General features: G+C 51.5%; 1 protein-coding gene across 1 annotated transcript in view; it reads right to left on the bottom strand.

The window, feature by feature from the left end:
- DYSF (dysferlin) overlaps window positions 1-20394 on the bottom strand; it is a 74168-nt gene that overhangs the window by 17019 nt on the left and 36755 nt on the right. The window contains exons 37-48 of the mRNA XM_066548849.1: window positions 19693-19854; window positions 18099-18264; window positions 17235-17308; window positions 13401-13463; window positions 9925-9936; window positions 8802-8900; window positions 8103-8231; window positions 7231-7386; window positions 5898-5989; window positions 4621-4791; window positions 3647-3789; window positions 358-497 (exon numbers count right to left, since the gene is read on the bottom strand). Of these exons, the coding sequence (XP_066404946.1) occupies window positions 358-497; window positions 3647-3789; window positions 4621-4791; window positions 5898-5989; window positions 7231-7386; window positions 8103-8231; window positions 8802-8900; window positions 9925-9936; window positions 13401-13463; window positions 17235-17308; window positions 18099-18264; window positions 19693-19854 (1407 nt within the window). The remainder of the gene's footprint in view (window positions 1-357; window positions 498-3646; window positions 3790-4620; window positions 4792-5897; window positions 5990-7230; window positions 7387-8102; window positions 8232-8801; window positions 8901-9924; window positions 9937-13400; window positions 13464-17234; window positions 17309-18098; window positions 18265-19692; window positions 19855-20394) is intronic.

Below are 20394 nucleotides of genomic sequence, written 5' to 3'. Positions count from 1 at the left end.
GGATGTGGCGCTCAGTGCCAAGGTGGGCATCGGGCACAGCTTGGACTCAATGACCTTGGAGGGCTTTTCCAACCTCAGTGATCCCGGGATTCTGGGAGAAGAATTCTGAGTAGGACTTTAAGACCGAAAATGTAAAATTAAATTAAATTAAACTAAATTAAGGTAAATTTAATTTTAAAAAAATTGGAGCACATGCTGAAGGGAGCAATCACCTCCCCTCCCTGAGAACATCCCATATCCCAGGGCAGACATTCCCAGCAGGATTCTGCCCCTGGATACGGCTGGATCAGGAGACGCCGCTCCCGGGCTCATCCCAGGCTCATCCCGGGCTCATCCCAGCCACATTCCAGGACCCACCTGCTCGATGTCCGGCTGGAGGGGGCTGTAAAGGCGCCGGGTCTCCACGTGCTCCGGAACCAATCCCTGCTTCCGGAGGGCGGCCAGGGCCAGCCGCTCCTCCGCCGGCCCCAGGTGCGGATTCGGGGGTTTTCCATCTTCTGCCACAGGCAAGAGAGCAGAGTGAATCCCACAGGGATGGGTTCCGGCCAGGAGGAGCTGGAGCAGCACAGCCTCCATTCCCAAATCCATCACCACAAACCCTGCCGGGCACAGGGATGCCATTCCCGGTGGGAAAACCCATGGGGACGCTTGTGCAACCACCCCACAAATCACAGCCAGGGAAACGTGGCAAGGATCCAATCGGATCCCTTGGAAAGGAGAATACAATGATTGATCCCACTTCTGAATCCAGCTCTCTTAAAGTCCTGGAAATCAGGATTCCCATCAATCCTCTGCCCATGTTCCCACTCCCAACAGTTTATCCCAGAGTTTAAAGCTCTCCAGGATCTTCAGCTGGGCAGACAGGAGTGAGCTCCCGGTGGGATCCCATTTCTTTTCTGTGGGATTCGGGGGAAAGACGGGAATGGGAGGAGGAGGAAGGACACGGAGACACCACCAGCACAGCCTGGGGGTTGTTCCAAGTTCCTGCTCTGGTCCAAGCCCCTGCTCCAGTCCCACCGGGATATTTGTGGTCCTCCATCCAAGGAAGACCTGGAATTATCTCCTCTGCCTGACCTACTCTGCCTGATCCTGCCACAGATGGGCCGAGATTCCTCAATAATGGACATTCCTGCCTTCTCTTCCTGGTCAGGATCCATCCATCCATCCATCCATCCATCCATCCATCCATCCATCCATCCATCCATCCATCCATCCAGTACAGCCAATGGCCAACTCCTGCCTCCTCATCCCATTCCTGTGATGGGACACGATGCCCTGTCCTTGGATATCAGGGAAGAGGTGAAATTCCCACCCCTGGAGGTGTCCAACGAACAACTGGAGATGACACTTGGACAATGTTGGACTCGATCTTGGAGGTCTTGTCCAAACTTAACTCTGGGATTGCAGGATCTTAAAGATCTTTTCCAACTTAAAAAATTCCCTGATTCTCTGAGTCCAACTCAAACGACCCCAAAATCCCAGGCTGGGGTTGGTGGACTTCACCCCACTCTGGTCATGCACCTTCCAGGACAAGTGAAAGACAACGTGATCCATAAAAATTATTCCATAAGTATTCCATAAGTACCATTCCAACTCCACCAAATCCTGGTGAGATATCCCAGCTCCTTCCTCCTTGGCAAGGACACACTTAACTCCAGCCACCTGGGCCAATTCCCAATGATTTGCAAAACCCTGGAATTCCGGCATGTGCGCACACGTGCGGCTTTACGCGCCATGAAGAGAACGAGCCCTTCCCGGAGAACAACAAAACCTGGGAGTTATGGAATGACGGGCCGGGGGGAGGAGCTTGTAAAATCCCGGCTCTCGTGTTTAACGGCTCCAGTTTATTCCCAGTCTGGCTCCGGAGCTCGCAGCTGGATTCCAGATCTGCTCCGGGTCAGGCCTCGGGCTTTGTTCTGCCGTTTGAACTCGGAGAAGGTGACAGCAGGCGCTGCCACGGGGGGGGGGGGGACACATTTTAACACCTCCCCAGCTCTCCCGGGAAAACTTTTCCATAAGGATTCCTTGCTTCCCTTCTCCTCAGGGGAAAGCCTGAATTCCTGCAGGGATTTGTGCTTTGTTTCCCAAGAGAGCGGAGAGGGATCGGCCCCGGGCTGTGCCTTGTTTTGTGTCTCTGGTGACATCCTTGGGGTGGGGTGGCCTTAAAAAATCCAATCAAAATTTAGGTGGGATATTGGGAATTCTTGGCTCTGAGGGTGGGGAGGCCCTGGAAGAGAATTCCCAGAAAAGCTGTAGCTGTGCCTGGATACCTGGAAGTATCCAAGGACAGGTTGGATCCACCTGGGACAGTGGGAAGTGTCCCTGCCTGTGGAGGGGGTGGAAGGGGATCATCCTTATGATCCCAACCTAAACCATTCCACGATTCCAAACTGCAGCTCCTGGGCCAGGCCCAGTGGGATTTCACCTCCTCCTGGCACTGAAACCCTCTTTTTGTGCCTTAAAGCAGAGTTTTCCCAAAAAAACCCTCCTGCCCCAGGAATGTTGGGTCAGAGGGAGCTGCCATGGGCAAGCAAAAAACTCCTTCCCAAAAGTCTGGGGCTTCTCTCCTCTTTGTAGAAGTTGGGTTTGTTCCCTGATTCCCCCAAATCCCGAAAGAATTCCCAGGTCTGTGTGTGGGATATTGTCTCCCTCTAGTGACCATTCCCAAAATGAGATTCCAATGAAAAAGCTGCTCTCCCGGCTCTGGCAGCACTTGGAATATATCAGGTTGGAGCTTCCCCTCCCAGTCCAGGGCTGTTGGGTTTGGTCCAACTCAAGGTCAACGCTCCTGGATTGAAGGTCTGGGTTCAATCCCAGGATGCGGAGCACAACCAAGCTTGGGAATAGTCCAAAGCCAGCGTGGCCAGTGAGGAGGAGGAGGAGGAGGAGGAGGAAGAGGAGGACACGTCCATTTCACAATCCTGGCCTCCATAATGCTCCTCACAATGTCTCCATGCACTTGGAACACCAGTTTGGAGCTGCCCAGGAATTCAAGGTAAACACTCCTGGATTGAAGGTCTGGATTCAATCCCAGGATTTGGGGTACGGACAACCTTGGGGAAAGGGCGGAGCCAACGTGGACAGTGAGGGGACGATGGGGACAATGCCATCAGCCACTCCCGCTGATGCCACCCTTCATGTGACATCTCCATGCACGTGGAGCACCAGGCTGGAGCTCCCACCTGGGGGTGCTGGGCTTGGTCAAACCAAGGTCAATATTCCTGGATTGAAGGTCTGGATTCAATCCCAGGATTTGGGGCACGACCAAGTTTGGGAAAAGAGCAGATCATGGACAGTGAGGAGCAGGAGGGGGACATGTCCCTCACCCACTCCTGACCTCCATGATGTCCCTCCTCATGATGTCTCCATGCCCTTGGAACACCAGGCTGGAGAGTGTCAGCCCCACCAGGGGTGTTGGGTTGGGTCCAGCTCAAGGTTGGGAATTGAATTTCTGGATTGAAGGTCTGGGTTCAATCCCAGGATTTGGAGCAAGCTTAGGAACGGCTCAGAGTCAGCACGGACAGAGAGCAGGAGGATGGGGACAATGCCATCACTCAGTCCTTGTGATGTCTCCATGACATCCAGCTCCATCCCTTTCTCTGGAGTAAGGAAATTCTGCAATCCCAAAGCATCCCTGACATCTTACCCAGCTCGGAGAGGACGTATTCCTGATCCCGGAAGATGATCCGGTCGGATTTGTAGGTGGGAGCTTTGTAGTTGTGCTGCAGGGAGAAGAGGTGGAGCAGCTGGGAAGGGCGGAGTTGGTCTCGCCACTGGTTGGGGCCGGACCTGAAACCAAACAGAATCACGGAATCACGGAATGAGTCGGGTTGGAAAAACATTAAAGTTCATCCAGTGCTGTGGGCTGGGATATCTCCCACTATCCCAGGTGGATCCAAGTCCCAGTGTCCAGCCTGGCCTTGGGCACTGCCAGGGATCCATGGGGAGCCCCAGCAAATCTGGGAATTCCAGCCCAGCCAGGAATTCCCTGCCAAGATCCCAGCCCAATCTCCCCTTTCCCAGTGGGAGCCATTCCCTGGCTCCTGTCCCTGCAGGCCTTGTCCCCAGCCCCTCTCCAGCTCTCCTGGAGCCCCTGCAGGCCCTGCCAGGGGCTCAAAGGTCATCCCAGATCCTTCTCTTTTCCAGACTAGACATTCCCAGCTCTCCCAGCCTTCTAGAGGGACTCCAGAATCCTGGAATGGATTGGGCTGGAAGTGACTCTAAATCCCATCCCATTCCACTCCTTCCATGTTCAGGGACACCTCCCACTGTCCCAGGCTGCTCCAATCCCAGTGTCCAGCCTGGCCTTGGGCACTGCCAGGGATCCAGGGGCAGCCACAGCAAATCTGGGAATTCCAGCCCAGCCCCTGCCCACCCTCCCAGCCAGGAATTCCTTCCCAAGATCCCAGCCCGATCTCCCACTCCTGGGATGGGACAGCCACATCTCTGGGGGTGTCCTCAGCACGAGGTCACCAGGAGCCACCAGGGGTTGGAGCAGGATCTCCCTGGAGGAGAACCAGGACTCTGGGCAGCGCAGCTTCAGCCAGGTCTCCCCCAGGACAACCCTCAGCATCCCAATCCCGGCATTCCTGGAGATCCCAAGCCCAGGGAGGAACGCACACGCAGTAGGTCTGGGGGAGGCCGCAGCGAGCGCCGTATTTGGACAGGAAGCGATTCTCCAGGTCGATGACGGTCTCGCCGATCTTCTCATCCTTGGACAGGAGGTCGTAGTCGTAGAGGGTGACCTTGAGGTCCTTCTCCAGGGGCAGGGTGCAGCTCAGCTCAAACATCCTGGAAACGGGAACAGGGAAGTGCTCGGGAAAAGGGGATGGTGCTGTGCTGGAATTCCATGGGAATGGATCCACGCCCCATCCCAACCCCGCCAGTGATGGGATGGATCAGAGTCCCTCCCTGAGCTTCTGCGTCACCTTGATCCAGCCAGGCCAGGGCTGTGTTGTGCTGGCTTCATTTATCATGGAATTATGGAATGGGTTTGGATCAGGAGACACCTTAATGACCTCATTCCACACCTTCCCTGATCCCAGGTGGATCCAAGCCACAGCGTCCAACCTGGCCTTGGACACTGCCAGGGATCCAGGGGCAGCTGGAAGAGGAGCAGGGAAACTGGGGGAAGCCCAACTCCATGGGGCTTTCTTCTCCCAGAAAATCAGAGAATCATGGAATGGCCTGGGTTGGACAAGACCCCTGAAGGATCATCAATCCGACTCCTTCCCAGGACAATCGCAACAGTGCCACCCTGTCCCTGGGAGCATTGTCCAAATGCTCCTGGAGTTCTGGCAGACTTAGGAATGCGGCCATTCCCTGGGGAGCTGTTCCAGTGCCCCACCACCCTCTGGATGAGGAATCCTTTCCTGATATCCAACCTAACCCGCTCCCTGGAGCAGCTCCAGCCATTCCCTGGTCCCATTATCCTTGGAATTTTATCCCATTTCTGAGGGAAACAACTCAATTATCCATGGAAAACCTTTTTCCAGAACATGTGGAGGTGTCCCATTCCTCCCCATTCCTCACATTTTTCCCTCAGACATTGGATCAAAAATTCCTGCATGAGGAGAAATTCTCCAAACTGCTTCCCATCAATGGGATGATCCTGATTCCTCCGCTATGGAATTCCAGCTCCCCAGTCCACAGCTCAGAAATCTCAGGGATTGATGAATGAGAGCCAAGGGAATCATGGAATAGATTGGGATGGGAAAAAAACCTTAAAATCCATCCCATTCCCAATTGCTGCCATGCACAGGGAACGCTTCCCGCTGTCCCAGGTTGCTCCAGCCTGGAACTGGGTGTTGGAATGGAATGGGAATGTTGGCCCAGCACAATTCCCTCAATAGGACACCCAAGAAATTCCGTGGATCCCGAATGGAATCCGTACTTACTTCCCAAAGACAGGCTCCAGAGTGCAGGGAAGGTAATTCTCCTGGTCATTTATGGATTTCTTTCCCACGGAAATCTTCACGTAGGGATCACACTGGAGGTGGGCACGGAAAGAAACACAAAAATCCCATGGGATTCCAATTCCAGTCCTACCCTTTTCCATAGGTTGTTCCAAATCCCATCCCTCTCCCAAATAAAATTATTCTGGGAATTTGGCATCAACTTGGAAAGTGGGGGATTTAATTCAAGTTGGGGTTTTTTTTGGCAGGGGAAGGAAAAAAATTCAAGGGAAAGATCCAATTCCACCTAAAAGATTTCACCTGGATCTACAGGGATCCACCATCCCAGCCACATCCAAGAATTCCCTGGAAAAAACTCCCAGGCCAAGTTTTTCCATCACTTCTCCTGGATTTTCCTGTTCCTGCTGATTTGTTTTTTAAGGAATGGATGGGAAACAGCACTCAGGGAATGGAATGAGCAACCAGGTGTTGGACTGGGATGAGCCTCTGTAAAATTCCCATCCCTGGGGAAATTTGGGACCAAATTTGGGTTGGTTTGGGGTTTTAAATGGAAAAACTCCCTTTTTTTTTTTCTTCTTCTTTTTAATCCTCGGGAATTACTCATGGAGTATTTCTTAGGAATTAAACACTTCCATTCCGAATCCACTTTAAAAAAAACAGGGAAAATTCAAAAGTGGTTGGAATTTCTGCATCTATTTTTCCACATATTCCATATATATTTCCCACATTTCATATGTTTTTTCCATATGTTTTTTCCATATATTTTCTATATATTTTCATATCTATTAATTATTTTTCCATAAATTTTCCACATGTATTTACTATTTTCCCATCTATCTTTCCTAGATATTTCCTCATATATTTCCCACTGCTATTCCTCAAATTTCTCCCTTTTCCAGTGGAACCAAGATAATTAAAAAAGATTTTTCCCTTCCCTGAGTTTTGGGGAGTTTTGGACCTACACAATTCCCATTTTCCCAGAATTTCCCTTCCAGACCAGCAAGACCTTTGCAAGAAGGAATTTTGGGAAAAACGGGATTTTATTCCCTTCAGCACCAAAGCACCAAAAAAAAAAAAAAAAACCCAAAATAAAACCAAACCCAAAACTCACAAAAATAATCCTGAAAAATCCCAACAGACAAAGGAAGAGTTGCCTCCCTGACTTCCCAGATATTTCAAGGGGGGCAGAAAACAGGAACAAATTCTTAAATTTTAGGGGAAATCAGTAAATCTTGACCCAATTTTGACCAAAAAGGGCTGAGCTCTTCCAAGAATCCGCTACAGGAGCCAACGCCGAGCTTTCCCACCGGGATACCTTCCCATTGGAATCCTTGGGCTGGAGGTCGAAGGCGCGGATGATGTAAACCCGGACCAGACATTCCTGGAGTCCTCTGGCCGGGAGCTGCTGGAATTGCCGGGGAGGCATCGGAACGCGCGGATCATCAGGGAGAGGGTAAATCCTGAAGGAACCCTGGAAAGGACACGGGAACTCAGGGAGGAACACGCGGAGATGTGAGCAGGCTTGGAGTCACCGGAATGAATCAGGGAATCATGGAACGGTTTTGGTACGAAGGGATCTGAAAGCTCAGCCCATTCCCATGGGCTGGGATGGGGACACATCCCTGATCCCAGGTGAATCCAAGTCCATCCCAGCCTGGCCTTGGGCACTGCCAGGGATCCAGGGGCAGCCCCAGCAAATCTGGGAATTCCAGCCCAGCCAGGAATTCCTTGCCAAGATCCCAGCCCAATCTCCCCTTTCCCAGTGGGAGCCATTCCCTGGCTCCTGTCCCTGCAGGCCTTGTCCCAAATTCCAGCTCTCCTGGAGCCTCTTCAGGCCTTGCAAGGGGCTCAAAATTCATCCCAGATCCTTCTCTTTTCCAAGCTGGACATTCCCAGCTTTCCCACCCTGGCTGCAGAGCAGAGCAGCTCCAGAATCCTGGAATGGTTTGGGTGGGAAGTGACCTTAAACCCCATCCCATTCCCACCCTTTCCACAGGCAGGGACACCTCCCACTGTCCCAGGTTGCTCCAAGCCCCTTCCAAGCAGCCTTGGCCGCTTCCATGGACGAGGATTCCACAACTCCCACAGTTCCTGGGCTCACGGAACGACTCGGGCTGAGAAGGACTTTAAGGATCCCAAAATTCCCACCCCTACGGACACAATCCATGGGGAGGGGGCCCATCCCACCTTGAACTCCCCCACCACCGAGGGGTCGTCGCTGGAATCCTGGGATCTCCCCCGGAACAGTTTGAAGGTGTGGCAGAAGTCGGAGAGATGCTCAAATTCCTCAACGTTTTCCAGCTCCGTCTCGTAGACCTGGGGAGGAAAAGATGGGTTGTGGGGAAAAAAATTCCAACCAAAATTCTTCAGTCCTGGGAAAATTCATCCCGTGGGGAGAAATTTCTGGGAGTTTTCGCCCTTATTTCTCTCTGGGGCAGTGAGAAGAGGAGAAATTTGGGAATCTCACACTAATTCCAACCCATCCCAATGACCCAGACAGAGCCAAGGTCTCCTGGTGGATTTTTCATGGATGGACATCTTCCAGCTGGGAATATTTTCCTTAAAACCAAGGAAAATCTTCCCTATTCGTGAGTCTGTGCTAAATTTAGCATTTCTTGTGCCTAAATCTCCCTCTTCCCTGAGAAATCCCTGATTTTCCTCGTTCCCAAACCCTTCCCAGGGTGGCAGTTCCCCACCCCCTCTGCCACTTCCCAAGGGAAAATTTCTGGAAGTTTCCCAAAAGGCTTTTCCAAAGGAAACGTAATTTCCCTCAACTGGGGAAAATGTTTTGGTTTTTTCGAGACCAGATGGAAAAAAAGCCAAAAATCCCAAAGATATTGTGGAGAGCGGGATTCCAAGGATCCACACCCAACGGAGGTCACTCACCTTCAAGGTGTCAAATCCCTTTTCCAAGTAATATCCACATTTTTCCCTCTCTCCCGTGGAAGCGTAAAATTTGCTCCACCAGTCGATGAATTCCTCCTCCTGCAGCCAGAGATCCCAAAGTTACTCATTTTCCACAGGGGAAAAAATCCCCGGAAAACAGCAGCAGCTCCCCGATTTGGCAAGTGAGCCCTGCATCAACTCCGTCCCTGATTTCCGGGTTTTTTTTGGGATGCTCCCAGCCCAAATCTAGGTGTTGCAGCCACTGTGGATATTCCCAAGAGGATTATTCCTCATAGGGAAATGAGGTAGAGCTCCAAGAAGAATGTTCCAAGAATTTGGAGCATTTGTAGGGAATTTTTGGCCACTCGGAGGGGGTTTTCCCAGGATTTCCATGCAGGGAATAAACCAATTTAACTCCAGTGTTAACAGCTTGAAATGCCCCAATTTTAGGCTTTTCCTGGAAATTTTTGGGATTTGGGAGACAGGGATTGACCTCCTGGTTGTATCCCAACACCTCCCAACCTCCCCATCCCAACAAAACCTGCGGATAAATGAATAAATCCATACAATTCCCATCTTTCCATTAAAACCCAACGGCGCTCAGGTCTCCGGAACAGCACAACCCTTGGAAGAAAAAAACTGGGAAAATCCCACAAAACTTCAGCTCTCACCAACTCCCATTGCCTCATTCCCAGTGCAAACGATTCCAGGAGGAAAACCAGACCATGAGGGCTCAATATTCCATGGATTTTATAGGAATCCCATTTTTGAGACCTCTTTGCCGGCAATCCGTGAAAAATTCCTGGAAAATCCTGGCGTCTCCTTTTAGGAGGCCGCAGAATTCCAGCTCAGTGACCTCACAGAGAATTCCAAGTGGAGTTTTATTGGATTCATATTTGAAGCCAACAGCACGGGGTTTAATGGATAGACATTGGATTTAATTGGAATATTCTGGAAATTCACTCAGAGGCTTCTGCCACCTCCTTTTTTTTTCGGGAGGGGAAATCCCAATTTTCCTTTCGTCCCTTCCCATTTTACTGTTTCAAGGGCTCCATTCGGACATCCTGACATTCCGCAGGTACTGGGATACAAGGGAAACGCTTGGATTCATCCCAGGACTTACCCACGGGATCCTCTGCAGCCCCAAGGGAAAGAGCTGGATTAGAGATTTTGTTGGATTTTGACCGATATTCCAATGAAAAACAGGGAAAACACAAAAGGGAGGGATGAGGAGCAGCTGGAATGTTAAAGGTGTTGGATATGATTCCATTGGGGAACAGAAAAGCCATGGAAAGCAATGGAGCGGCAAAGGACTGATTGAGGAATTTCGTTTATCCAGGGGATGGATACAATTCCCTCCAGGCATCCCAAACCACCTCCAGGGGTTTTTCCATGGCACAGATGGATCGTTGGGATTGGGATCTCTGCCCCCTGTGCAGAGGATCCCACTGGGCACAACCCCCAGGCGAGAATCCCTTGCGGATAAATTTAACCTCAAGGGACCAAATCCTGAAAATTTCCTGGAAAATGAGCTTATTCCCACCTGGAAAGCTTCTGCCATGATTATCCAGAGTTTTCCTGTCTCCCCATCCCTGTTCTATCCCTCTTTCCTCTCACTGCCCTGGAACTCCAACCTTTTTCCCAGGAGGGACCTGTCATTCGGATATCCTGGGAATAACGGGATCATTTCACCCAATCCCATCATTCCAGGAGCTGCAGCAGCTCTGGGAACAAAGCAGGGCTGGAGGCAGGAGAATTTCTCCTTTATGGAAAACATTCCTGGCTGGGAGGGTGGGGAAGGGGTGGGATGGAATTCCCAGATTTGCTGTGGCTGCCCCTGGATCCCTGGCAGTGCCCAAGGCCAGGCTGGACACTGGGGCTTGGATCCACCTGGGACAGTGGGAGGTGTCCTTGCCCATGGATGGGGTGGGAATGGGATGGGATTTAAGGTCACTTCCCACCAAAACCATTCCAGGATTCTGGAGCTCTTTTGTCCTAGGAGAGCTGGGAATGCTCCCCTGGAGAAGGGAAAATTCCAGGGAATCCTCAGAGTCCCTGGAGGGACTCCAGGAGAGCTGGAGAGGGGCTGGGGACAAGGCCTGCAGGGACAGGAGCCAGGGAATGGCTCCCACTGGGAAAGGGGAGATTGGGCTGGGATCTTGGCAAGGAATTCCTGCCTGGGCTGGAATTCCCAGATTTGCTGGGGCTGCCCCTGGATCCCTGGCAGTGCCCAAGGCCAGGCTGGATGGACTTGGATCCACCTGGGATAGTGGGAGGTGTCCCTGCCCATGGATGGGGTGGGAATGGGATGAGCTTTCAGATCCCTTCCCACCCAAACCATTCCATGATCCTACAAACCCCAGCTGTGGAAATCCTGGAGTTTTCTCTGGGAATATTTTCCCCCCTCCCCAGTGGCAGTGCCATGGGCTGGCTCCCAGCTGGGAATATTGAAACCATCAGGAACATTCCGAGGGAGGCAGTGCCGGGATGGGAACCATTCCCAGGAGGAGCCATCCAACACCCAGAGCCCTTCCAAGGAGCGGTAACCGGAGAAGCCGTGAAATGTGGGCTTGGATTTGGAAGGAGCAAACACAGCAAACAACCAATTATCCCAAATAGTTTACAGACATGGATTGGCTGGAATTGGCTCTTCTGGGCTCCGTTAACGTGTCCTGGGATGGGGGATTTGGAAAGCAGCACGAGCTGGAGTAACAGCGGAGTAACGGCAGAGTAACCGCGTTGTAGGGCTCCTAGGTAGGGAATGGAGGAGCAGAGGAGTCTGAGAGTCCATTCTGAGCTCCTCGCCTCCGGGAGGTGCCCAGGAATCATGGAGTTATGGAATCATGGAATGGGAAGGGACCTGAAAGCGCATCCCTTTCCACAGGCAGGGACACTCCCCAGTATCCCACTGCAACTGGGCCTTGGGCACTGCCAGGGATCCAGGGGCAGCCACAGCAAATCTGGGAATTCCAGCCCAGCCGCTGCCCACCCTCCCAGGACAGAATTCCATCCCAATATCCCACCCATCCCCGCCCTCTGGCACTTTAAACTCTTCCCTCTCCTCATTAACGCCCCAGCCCAAGGCAGATCCCGGTGAAATCCAGGACCTCCCTCACACGCTCCGCACGGAGCTGCATTTTTTTGGCTGGAAACGCTTTTTTCCAAGATTTCCCCAGCTGCAGCCCCTGGGCCTCATTCCCAGCTCCGGCTTTTGTGCAGAGCTCCTGAGCCACAAAGGAGAAGGAGCCGGGAAGGAAGATGGGAACCCAGTTTTCCAAACCGGATGGTTTCCCCAAGGAAACATTCCCATCTTTCTGTAAACTGGCGTTTATCACATTGACTCCCATTCCTGGAGAATCCTGTAAGAACCAGGACAATGGGATGGTTTATTCCCGCCTAATATTCCCATAGTTTGATTTTAAATTTATGCTTTGTAGCTTTTCCCTCTTTTTTGTTTTTTTTTCTTCCCTGGATTTTCTTTGTCCTAAACAAAAAACAAATCCATGGAAATTAAAAATGTGGATGGACAGCGGGATGAGGGGGTTATTTCAGGAATTTTTGTTTCCATAGCTGGGATCCCAGCACTGCCACCTCTCTGGAACAGAGGAATCCATCCATTGGACAATATTCAGATCCCTGGAACTGTCCAAGGCCAGGTTGGAATGGGCTTGGATCCACCTGGGATAGTGGGAGGTGTCCCTGCCCATGGAAATTGTGGAATGGGATGGGATTTAAGGTCCTTCCAACCCAAACCATTGCAGGATTCCATGGGGAATCTGATCAGGATGAATTTGGGATGAAGGGAATTGCTGCTCTGGAGCATTATCCCTGAGGAGGCAAAGCATCTCCACTGCCCTCCCTACAAAAGCCAGGAAAATCCCAACATCTGCTTTTCTCATGGAACAGACAAAAAGGGAGCAGGGAAAGGGAAGGGATCCTCAAATCCCATCCCATTCCCACCCCATCCATGAGCAGGGACACCTTCTCCAATCCCAGGTGGACCCAAATGCATCCAGCCTGGCCTTGGGCACTGCCAGGGATCCAGGGGCAGCCACAGCTGCTCTGGGAATTCCAGCCCAGCCGGGAATTCCTTGCCAAGATCCCAGCCCAATCTCCCCTTTCCCAGTGGGAGCCATTCCCTGGCTCCTGTCCCTGCAGGCCTTGTCCCCAGCCCCTCTCCAGCTCTCCTGGAGCCCTGCAGGGACTCTGAGGATTCCCTGGAATTTTCCCTTCTCCAGGGGAACATTCCCAGCTCTCCTGGCTTTTCCTCCCAGCAGAGCTGCTCCATCCCTCTGACCATCCTGGCCTCACTTCTGGATTACTCCCAGATTTTCCATGTCCTTCCAGTGCTGGGATACCCAAGCTGGGGACGGAATTCCTTCAAACCCCCCCCTCATTCCCTTTGGAATTAATGGAAAACCCAAGGACACAGGGGCAGCCAGCTGGAATTGCCATTTTCCTAAGCAGCAAGCGGGATCATTCCCAAAGGAAAACGCCTCCTTCTGGCTCTATCCGCGTATCCTCATGGACTCAGGTCATTAATTAAGCGATTAATTAATCAAGCAATTATTTAGCAATTAGAAAGGAAGCGATACCTACATGAGGCGGGGCCCGGGAATCCGGGATGTTAATTAGTGCTGAGCTCGTCAAACCCTCGGGAAGCTACAAATTAAAATGATCCGTTATCCAAGGAATTCCGGGAACCGGGATGAACACGCAGCAGCAAAAGCAACAATTAATGGGATTAATCCAAACTAATATTCCCAAACCTGGGGTTTCCCAGGATGAGGCAAATTTGGGATGAGCGCAGGGTTTGATTTCAGGGATGTTCAGCAAACAGCTGGAATGAGGTAGAGGAAAAAATGGGATATTCAAGGGGGAAAATATGGAAAAGCTGTTAGTAATTCCCAGTGGAGGAAAGGCTTTTCCCTGGATACCGTGGGCTGCAAACTCAAGGAGTTATCCCGGAATCCAGGGAAGGATCTGAGCCAGGGGGATTTAGAATGGGATTGGGAATGCTCAGGATCAAAGCCCATGTCCAAGCCCAGCTCATCCTGGGCAAACCAAAACCCAGGATCCCTTCCCTGAGCAGGAAGCAGCAGCGCTGCTCCGGGATTCCAAGGATCCCTTGGAAGTGGAAAAGGGGGGAGGAATGAGAGGTTCTTCCCAGAAAACAGCCAGGTTTGAGGATCAGGCCAGTCCCGACAGCATTCCCGGTTATCCAGCTCAGGCTTGCTCCCAAAACCCTGCTCCGATCCCAGCAGATCCAGACCGGCATCCTTGGGCCAAACTCCACAATTTCCAGGGAAAACATTCCCTGAGGGTCATTTTCCACCAGGATTCACATAGGGAAAACATTCCACAGGGAAAACGTTCCCTGAGGATCATTTTCCACCAGGATTCCCTCGTTGCTCTGGGAACTGGGAACCAGCTCCGTTCCAGCTGGTTTATCCGTGAGCAGACAGAACAAATCCCATGGAGCTTTGGAACTCCTTCCCGAGCCTCCTTCCATGGGGATGAACCCTTGGAAAACACCAGGAGCAGAGCAGGGAGGACAAGGCCTGATCCAGCAGCCTCTTCCACAAATTCCACCTTTCCAAAACCCCGCTCCATGTCCTTTTCCCAAAGAACCAACCAAGACAGGATTAGCTGGGAAAAATCGCTTTTCCATGATTTTTTTAGGATTTTCCTGGCTTTGGGTGATCGAGATGTGGTTCCCGTGCACTTAAACTGGTTTTAAACTCCAGCTGGACTCCTGATCCCGCTCAGATGAGATGGATAACGCGCTCCCAAACCTTGGAGCAGAGGGATTTCACCTCTGGTTGTTTTCCCGATTTTCCAGGGAAAGCAACAAAGGGATCCTTTGTTCCAACCATCCTTCGGAGCAGGGACCAAAGCCAGGCTTGGCAAGGAGGGAGCAAAACTCCAGAGCCACACACAGAAATGCATCCATGAAAAATCCTGGCTCCCGCTTCCAAAGAGCCCCGAGCACGAGCTGCTGGCCTGGGATCCGTCCCTGTTCCTGGGAAAGCGGAGCAGGATGGTCCCTGAGGGCCGGGATTGCTCCTTGACCTGCCAAATCTGGCCCGGGATGGGCGGAACGATCCCAATGGTCCATCCACGCCTCAATCCGTGTCCACCTCCAGGAGAGGAGCAGCTTCCAGGGCCAAAATTCCCGGGTGGGAATTTTGGGTTGGCTTTCCAGGGAGAAGCTCCCTCCTTTCCCGAAATAATGGGAAAAACAAGGAAAGAAACAAATGGAGAAGGACGAATCCGGGGTCAAACTGGAAAACTCCATTGGTGGCAGGGGGATTGTTTGGGAAATGGTTTTTCCAGGAAAAAAAATGCCAGAATTTTCCACTTTGGAATGGTTTTGTCACATTCCTCTTCCCTTTTTCCTACTGTTTAAACTCTCCCCTAAATTTGATCCGAGCTTGGAGGATGTTTCCAATAAAATTATCCCAGGGAACAAAGCTCCAGGATTCCAAAACTCCACCTCATTCCTTCTTCTGGAATCTTTGGGATGGATCCCGCATTCCTGGGAGCAGCTCCCAGAGCTCCAGGGGGTATAAAGGGAGGTGAGTCCCTGTCCAGAGGTTTTATTCCCAAAGGAAAAAAAAAAAGGGAGCAGGTTTTCCACCAGCATGGCTTTCCATGGATAAATAATGGAAATCTGAGCAGTGGATTGCAGGGATTCGCGGGCACGGCCAATCCCACTCTGGACATCCCAGGGCGTTCCCCTCATCCTGATCACTTGGAAAAATGGGACAAACTGGGAATCCCACCAGTGGGAATGCCCAAGCACTTCCTGAACTGGATCATGGGAAATCCCAGATCCAGGTCATGGAAAACTGGGATTGAGCTCCACATCTCAAGCTGGAATCCCACAGATTCCCACATTATTCCCTCCCAAGTTTTCTCCCAAGTTTCTCTGTCCTGAACTTTAAAAAGGGGGATTTTATTACAAAAAAATCCCGTTCCCAAATTCCATGTTTTCATGGAGATGCTCCAGTTACTTCCCTGATAAAAAACGAAGCCCAGCTGTAATTTTTAAGGATAAATCCTTAAATGGGAAGCGAAAAGGAGGGAATGAGGCTGCTTTCCCAATTTCCCAATGCTCCAATCAGGAGCATTTTCGGGAGCTGCTTTTCCCTTTCCACACTTTACACTGGAGCCAACTTTTCCCAATTCTCCTGTCCCATTCCCAGTGCAGGCTGAAGGATTTCAGGACAAGATCCCAATGGAGCTGTGAATAGGAACACGGAACCATGGAATGATTTGGGTGGGAAGGATCTCAAATCTCATCCCATTCCACATTTTCCATGGGCAGGGACACCTCCCACTGTCCCTGGTTTCTCCAAGCTCCATCCAACCTGACCTTGGACACTTCCAGGGATGAGCACTTGGAATGAGTGGGAATGAGCAGGGCCACATCCACTTTTTTTGGGGGGGAATTAGCCAAATTCCAGATTCCCAGCTTGACGTGGGACCCAGCTCGAGCTTGGCTTGGGATGCACCACAAATATCCAAAAGCACCAGAAAATCCTTGGGAATAGAAACCCCCAGGAGCCACCAAGGACGTGGATAAAGAGCAGGATCCATGCCCAAGTTGGACATCTTGGATTCAGCAGCTCCTCCATCCCTGGAATTGCTCAAGGCCAGGGAAACTGAGGCAGGGAACACCTGGAAAGCTGATTCCTTCCAGAAACTCCAGCTTTTCCAGCCCTGTGGCACCCGGGAATAGGGAGAAGGGAAATTCCAGCCCTTAATATCCCACCAAGGGACGGGAGACTGGGAAAAGCTCCACCAAACATTCCTGACACCGTTCCCAGCTGCTCCAGAGGCACCGGGATCACCTCGGGAGCCGCGCACCCCACTCACAGCTCAGCACAGGTCTGTCCCAAAGATTCCTTCTGCTGGAGAAGGAATCCGAGGACTGCGGATACAGGAAGTTTCTGGAAGAATGGAAGCTCCAGGGGTGTGTCCATCCTGATCTATTCCCTAGGGAATGCTGAGAGCCCTCAAAATCATTGGAACGGCACCGATGCCCATTCCCACCACCATGGATTTGGGATTGGGGATTCCACAATCCCAGTCCAGCAAAATTCCTGCAAACCAGGAGCCAAACTGGGAAAAGGAGACCCGGCCATGGAGCGAGGACAGCGGAGCCTCAGGGAATTTTTGCTTTCCTTGGGAAGAACCTGGCATGGATTTCTCTCCATCAGGAGAGCAAATCCAGTCCCTCATTCCCAAGAGAGGGAATGAGGAGGAGTTTGGGGTTGTGCAGGTGAAGAGAGGAAGGAAAAACACGTGAAAGTTGGAAAAGGATGGAACCAAGCGGATCCAGCCTCACGCTGGCACCTTGGATCCACCCTCACCACATCCACTGGAGCACGGAAAGAATCCGGGATCTTCCCAGCGCGTTTTCCGTACCTGGATGGGGATCAGGGGCTCTTTGTCATCGATGTCGATGAGGACGTCATCCCTGGGCGTGAGGCTGACGTCATCTGCAACCGGAGCGGGGCAGCGCTGTGATCCCAGGGTTTGGGAATCCCAGAGCCCAGAAACCGTGGGATTGACCTCCAGGAGTGATCCCGGTTTCTCCCAGACCCCACCTCCATGATCCCAATTTCACCCGGACCCCTCAGAGCATCCAAAGTTCATCTCCACGATCCCAAACTCATCCCAGACATTTCCCACCATCCAAAGTTCATCTCCACGATCCCAACATCTCCCAGACCCTTCCCACCACATGAAGTTCATCTCCACGATCCCAAACTCATCCCAGACCCTTCCCACCATCCAAAGTTCTTCTCCATGATCCCAAACTCATCCCAGACACTTCCCATCACACAAAGCTCATGTCCATGATCCCAAACTCATCCAGACTTTTCTCACCACCCAAAGCTCATCTCCAAGAACCCAATTCCACAATCCCCATCCCATCCAGGACTCCAAGGAGTCAGGAGAGGGGCTTGGGACAAGGACATGGAGTGCCAGGACAAGGGGGAATGGATTGAACTGAAGGAGGGGAGATTTCAATGGAATATTGGGAAGGAATTCCTGGCTGGGAGGGTGGGCAGGGGCTGGGCTGGAATTCCCAGATTTGCTGGGGCTGCCCCTGGATCCCTGGCAGTGCCCAAGGCCAGGCTGGACACTGGGGCTTGGATCCACCTGGGACAGTGGAAGGTGTCCCTGCCCATGGATGGGGTGGGAACGGGATCATCTTTAAGTTCTCTCCCAACCCAACCATCCCATGACTCCATGAGGGACACAAATCCCAACATTCCCACGTACCTGGCTGCTCCTGGGGCGCCCCCGTGTCCTGCCGGGAGGGATCCCAGTAGAATTCCTGGAGGGAGCGGATCGTGCACTGTCCCACCACGGGTCTCCGGCCGAAGGGACGGTTGTCGATGATCTTCAGGATGATGGGGGGGCTGTAGAGGCTCTCCTTGGGCAGACGCTGCGGGAAGAGGGAAGGGAAGATGGAATGAGGCCGGAAAGGGAGGGCAGAGGTTCTGCACCATCCCCAAAAAACCAAGGGCAGAAGGAACTTCACCAGAAGAACCATTTTTATGGAATTTCGAGGTCCTTGACCAGAAGAACTAATTTTATGACACTTCTACATGGTCCATTTTTACAGGGTTTTAAGATCTTTCACCAGATCCTTTTTTTTGGAATTTTGAGGTCCTTCACCATAAAATCCATTTTTACAGGACTGTCCTTGACAAGATCCACTTTTATGGGACTTCAAGGTCCTTCAGCACAAGATCTGCTTTTATGGGATTTTGAGGTCCTTCACCACAAGATCCAATTTTATGGGACCTCCAGGTCCTTCACCACAAGATCCAATTTTATGGGACCTCCAAACCCTTCAAATGATTTATTTTTATGGGACTTTGAGGTTCTTCACAAAATATATATTTTATGGGGCTTTGAGGTCCTCCACTACAAGATCCATTTTTAGGGGACTTTGAGGTCCTTCGCCACAAGATCCAATTTTATTGGACCTCCAGGTCCTTTGGAACAAGATCCCTTTTTATGGGTCTTTGAGGTCCTTCACAAGACACATTTTTATGGAACTTTGAGGTCCTTCACCCTAAGATCCATTTTTACAGGACCTCCAGGCCCTTCACAAGGTCCACCTTTATGTGACTTTGAGGTCCTTCACCAGCTCCCTTTTTTACAGGATTTTAAGGAACTTCACCCCATTTTTGAGGACCTCCTGTGGGATCTCAGCACATCGTTCCCGATGTCCAGAGATGCCAGGAGAACCCTTGGGGGTCTCGAAAATACTGGAATGTTGCCAGAAGTGTTTGGTGGCTTGATTTTGATCCATCCACAGAAATAACAAGAGTTTGAGGACATGAGAATCACTTTAGAGTAAAAGGTGTAAAAGGGACACATTTAGAGGGTGAAATATAGACTTTAAGGTTTTTGGTACAGGGGGGTTATGGAGACAAGATGGAGGGATCAGGGCGTGTCTCGTCCTTCTTCTTTCTTCTTCTTGTCCTCCATCTCCTGTGGTGATGTTGGCACTTGGGGATTGGTTTATGTTGAAGGTGCACTTGCTAACATGGGTGAAAAGCACTGGGAAATAAAGGTAAATATCATGTACGTAGATTTTAGTATAAAAAGACATGACCACCCCGTGGGTGGTCAGAGAGTGCCTGTGACTGCTTGCAGATCAGACCTCTGTAGGGCAGACAGAAAATTTTGTAGATAAGAAATAATAAACAATCTGAAGATCGAAAAGCTGAAGAGTCCAGACTCATCCTTTAAAACGCGTGCCACTCAAGAACCACACTACCCGTGTCGGGGCAGAGACAGACAGCCGGACCCGACAACCTCCCATTGCCCCTGCATCGCCCCAGTCCCGCTGGGACCTCACCACTTCCATGAAGAGCACGCAGACATCGAAGTTGGGGTTCTTCTTGACGTTCTTGATGACGCCGGACTGGACGCGCTGCCCCCCGCACTCCACCAGCAGGCTGGGCGAGGTCACGCTGGCCAGCTGGAAGCTCTTGAGGTTCCTCAGGCCCCAGGCCAGGATCTGTGGGATGAGGGGACACCAAATCCTGAGGCAAAGCTCTGCTCCCAGGCTTCCATGGAGCTCCTCGGCAGTGGAGGAGAACCCGGAGGTCAGGCCCAACCATGCAGGACAAGCAGTGGTGAGAATTGTGGAATCCTTGAGGTTGGAAAAGACCTCCAAGGTCACTGATTTCAACCCGTGACCGATCCCCACCTTGGCACCAGGATTTCCTTGGACACTTACAGGGGGATGGGAATTGCAAAGCTCCCTGGGCATTTCCAATGCCTGACCACCCTTTCCATGAGGAAATTCCTCCTGATATCCAACCTGAACTTCATCCTTATCCCACCCCTCATTCTCTGAGTTTCATCCTTATCCCATTCCTTGTTCCCTGAACTTCATCCTTATCCCTATCCTATCCCTCGTTCCCTGAATTTCATCCTTATCCCATCCCTCATTCCCTGAACATCATCCTTATCCCATCCCTCATTCCCTGAATTTCATCCTTATCCCACCCCTCCTTCCCTGAAATTCATCCTTATCCCATCCCTCATTCCCTGA

The sequence above is a fragment of the Molothrus aeneus genome, chromosome 4 (genome assembly GCF_037042795.1).
Source record: "Molothrus aeneus isolate 106 chromosome 4, BPBGC_Maene_1.0, whole genome shotgun sequence".
In the NCBI taxonomy this organism is placed as follows: Eukaryota; Metazoa; Chordata; class Aves; order Passeriformes; family Icteridae; genus Molothrus; species Molothrus aeneus.
Note: the sequence above shows the minus strand (reverse complement) of the source record. Positions and strands in the feature narration are given on the sequence as shown.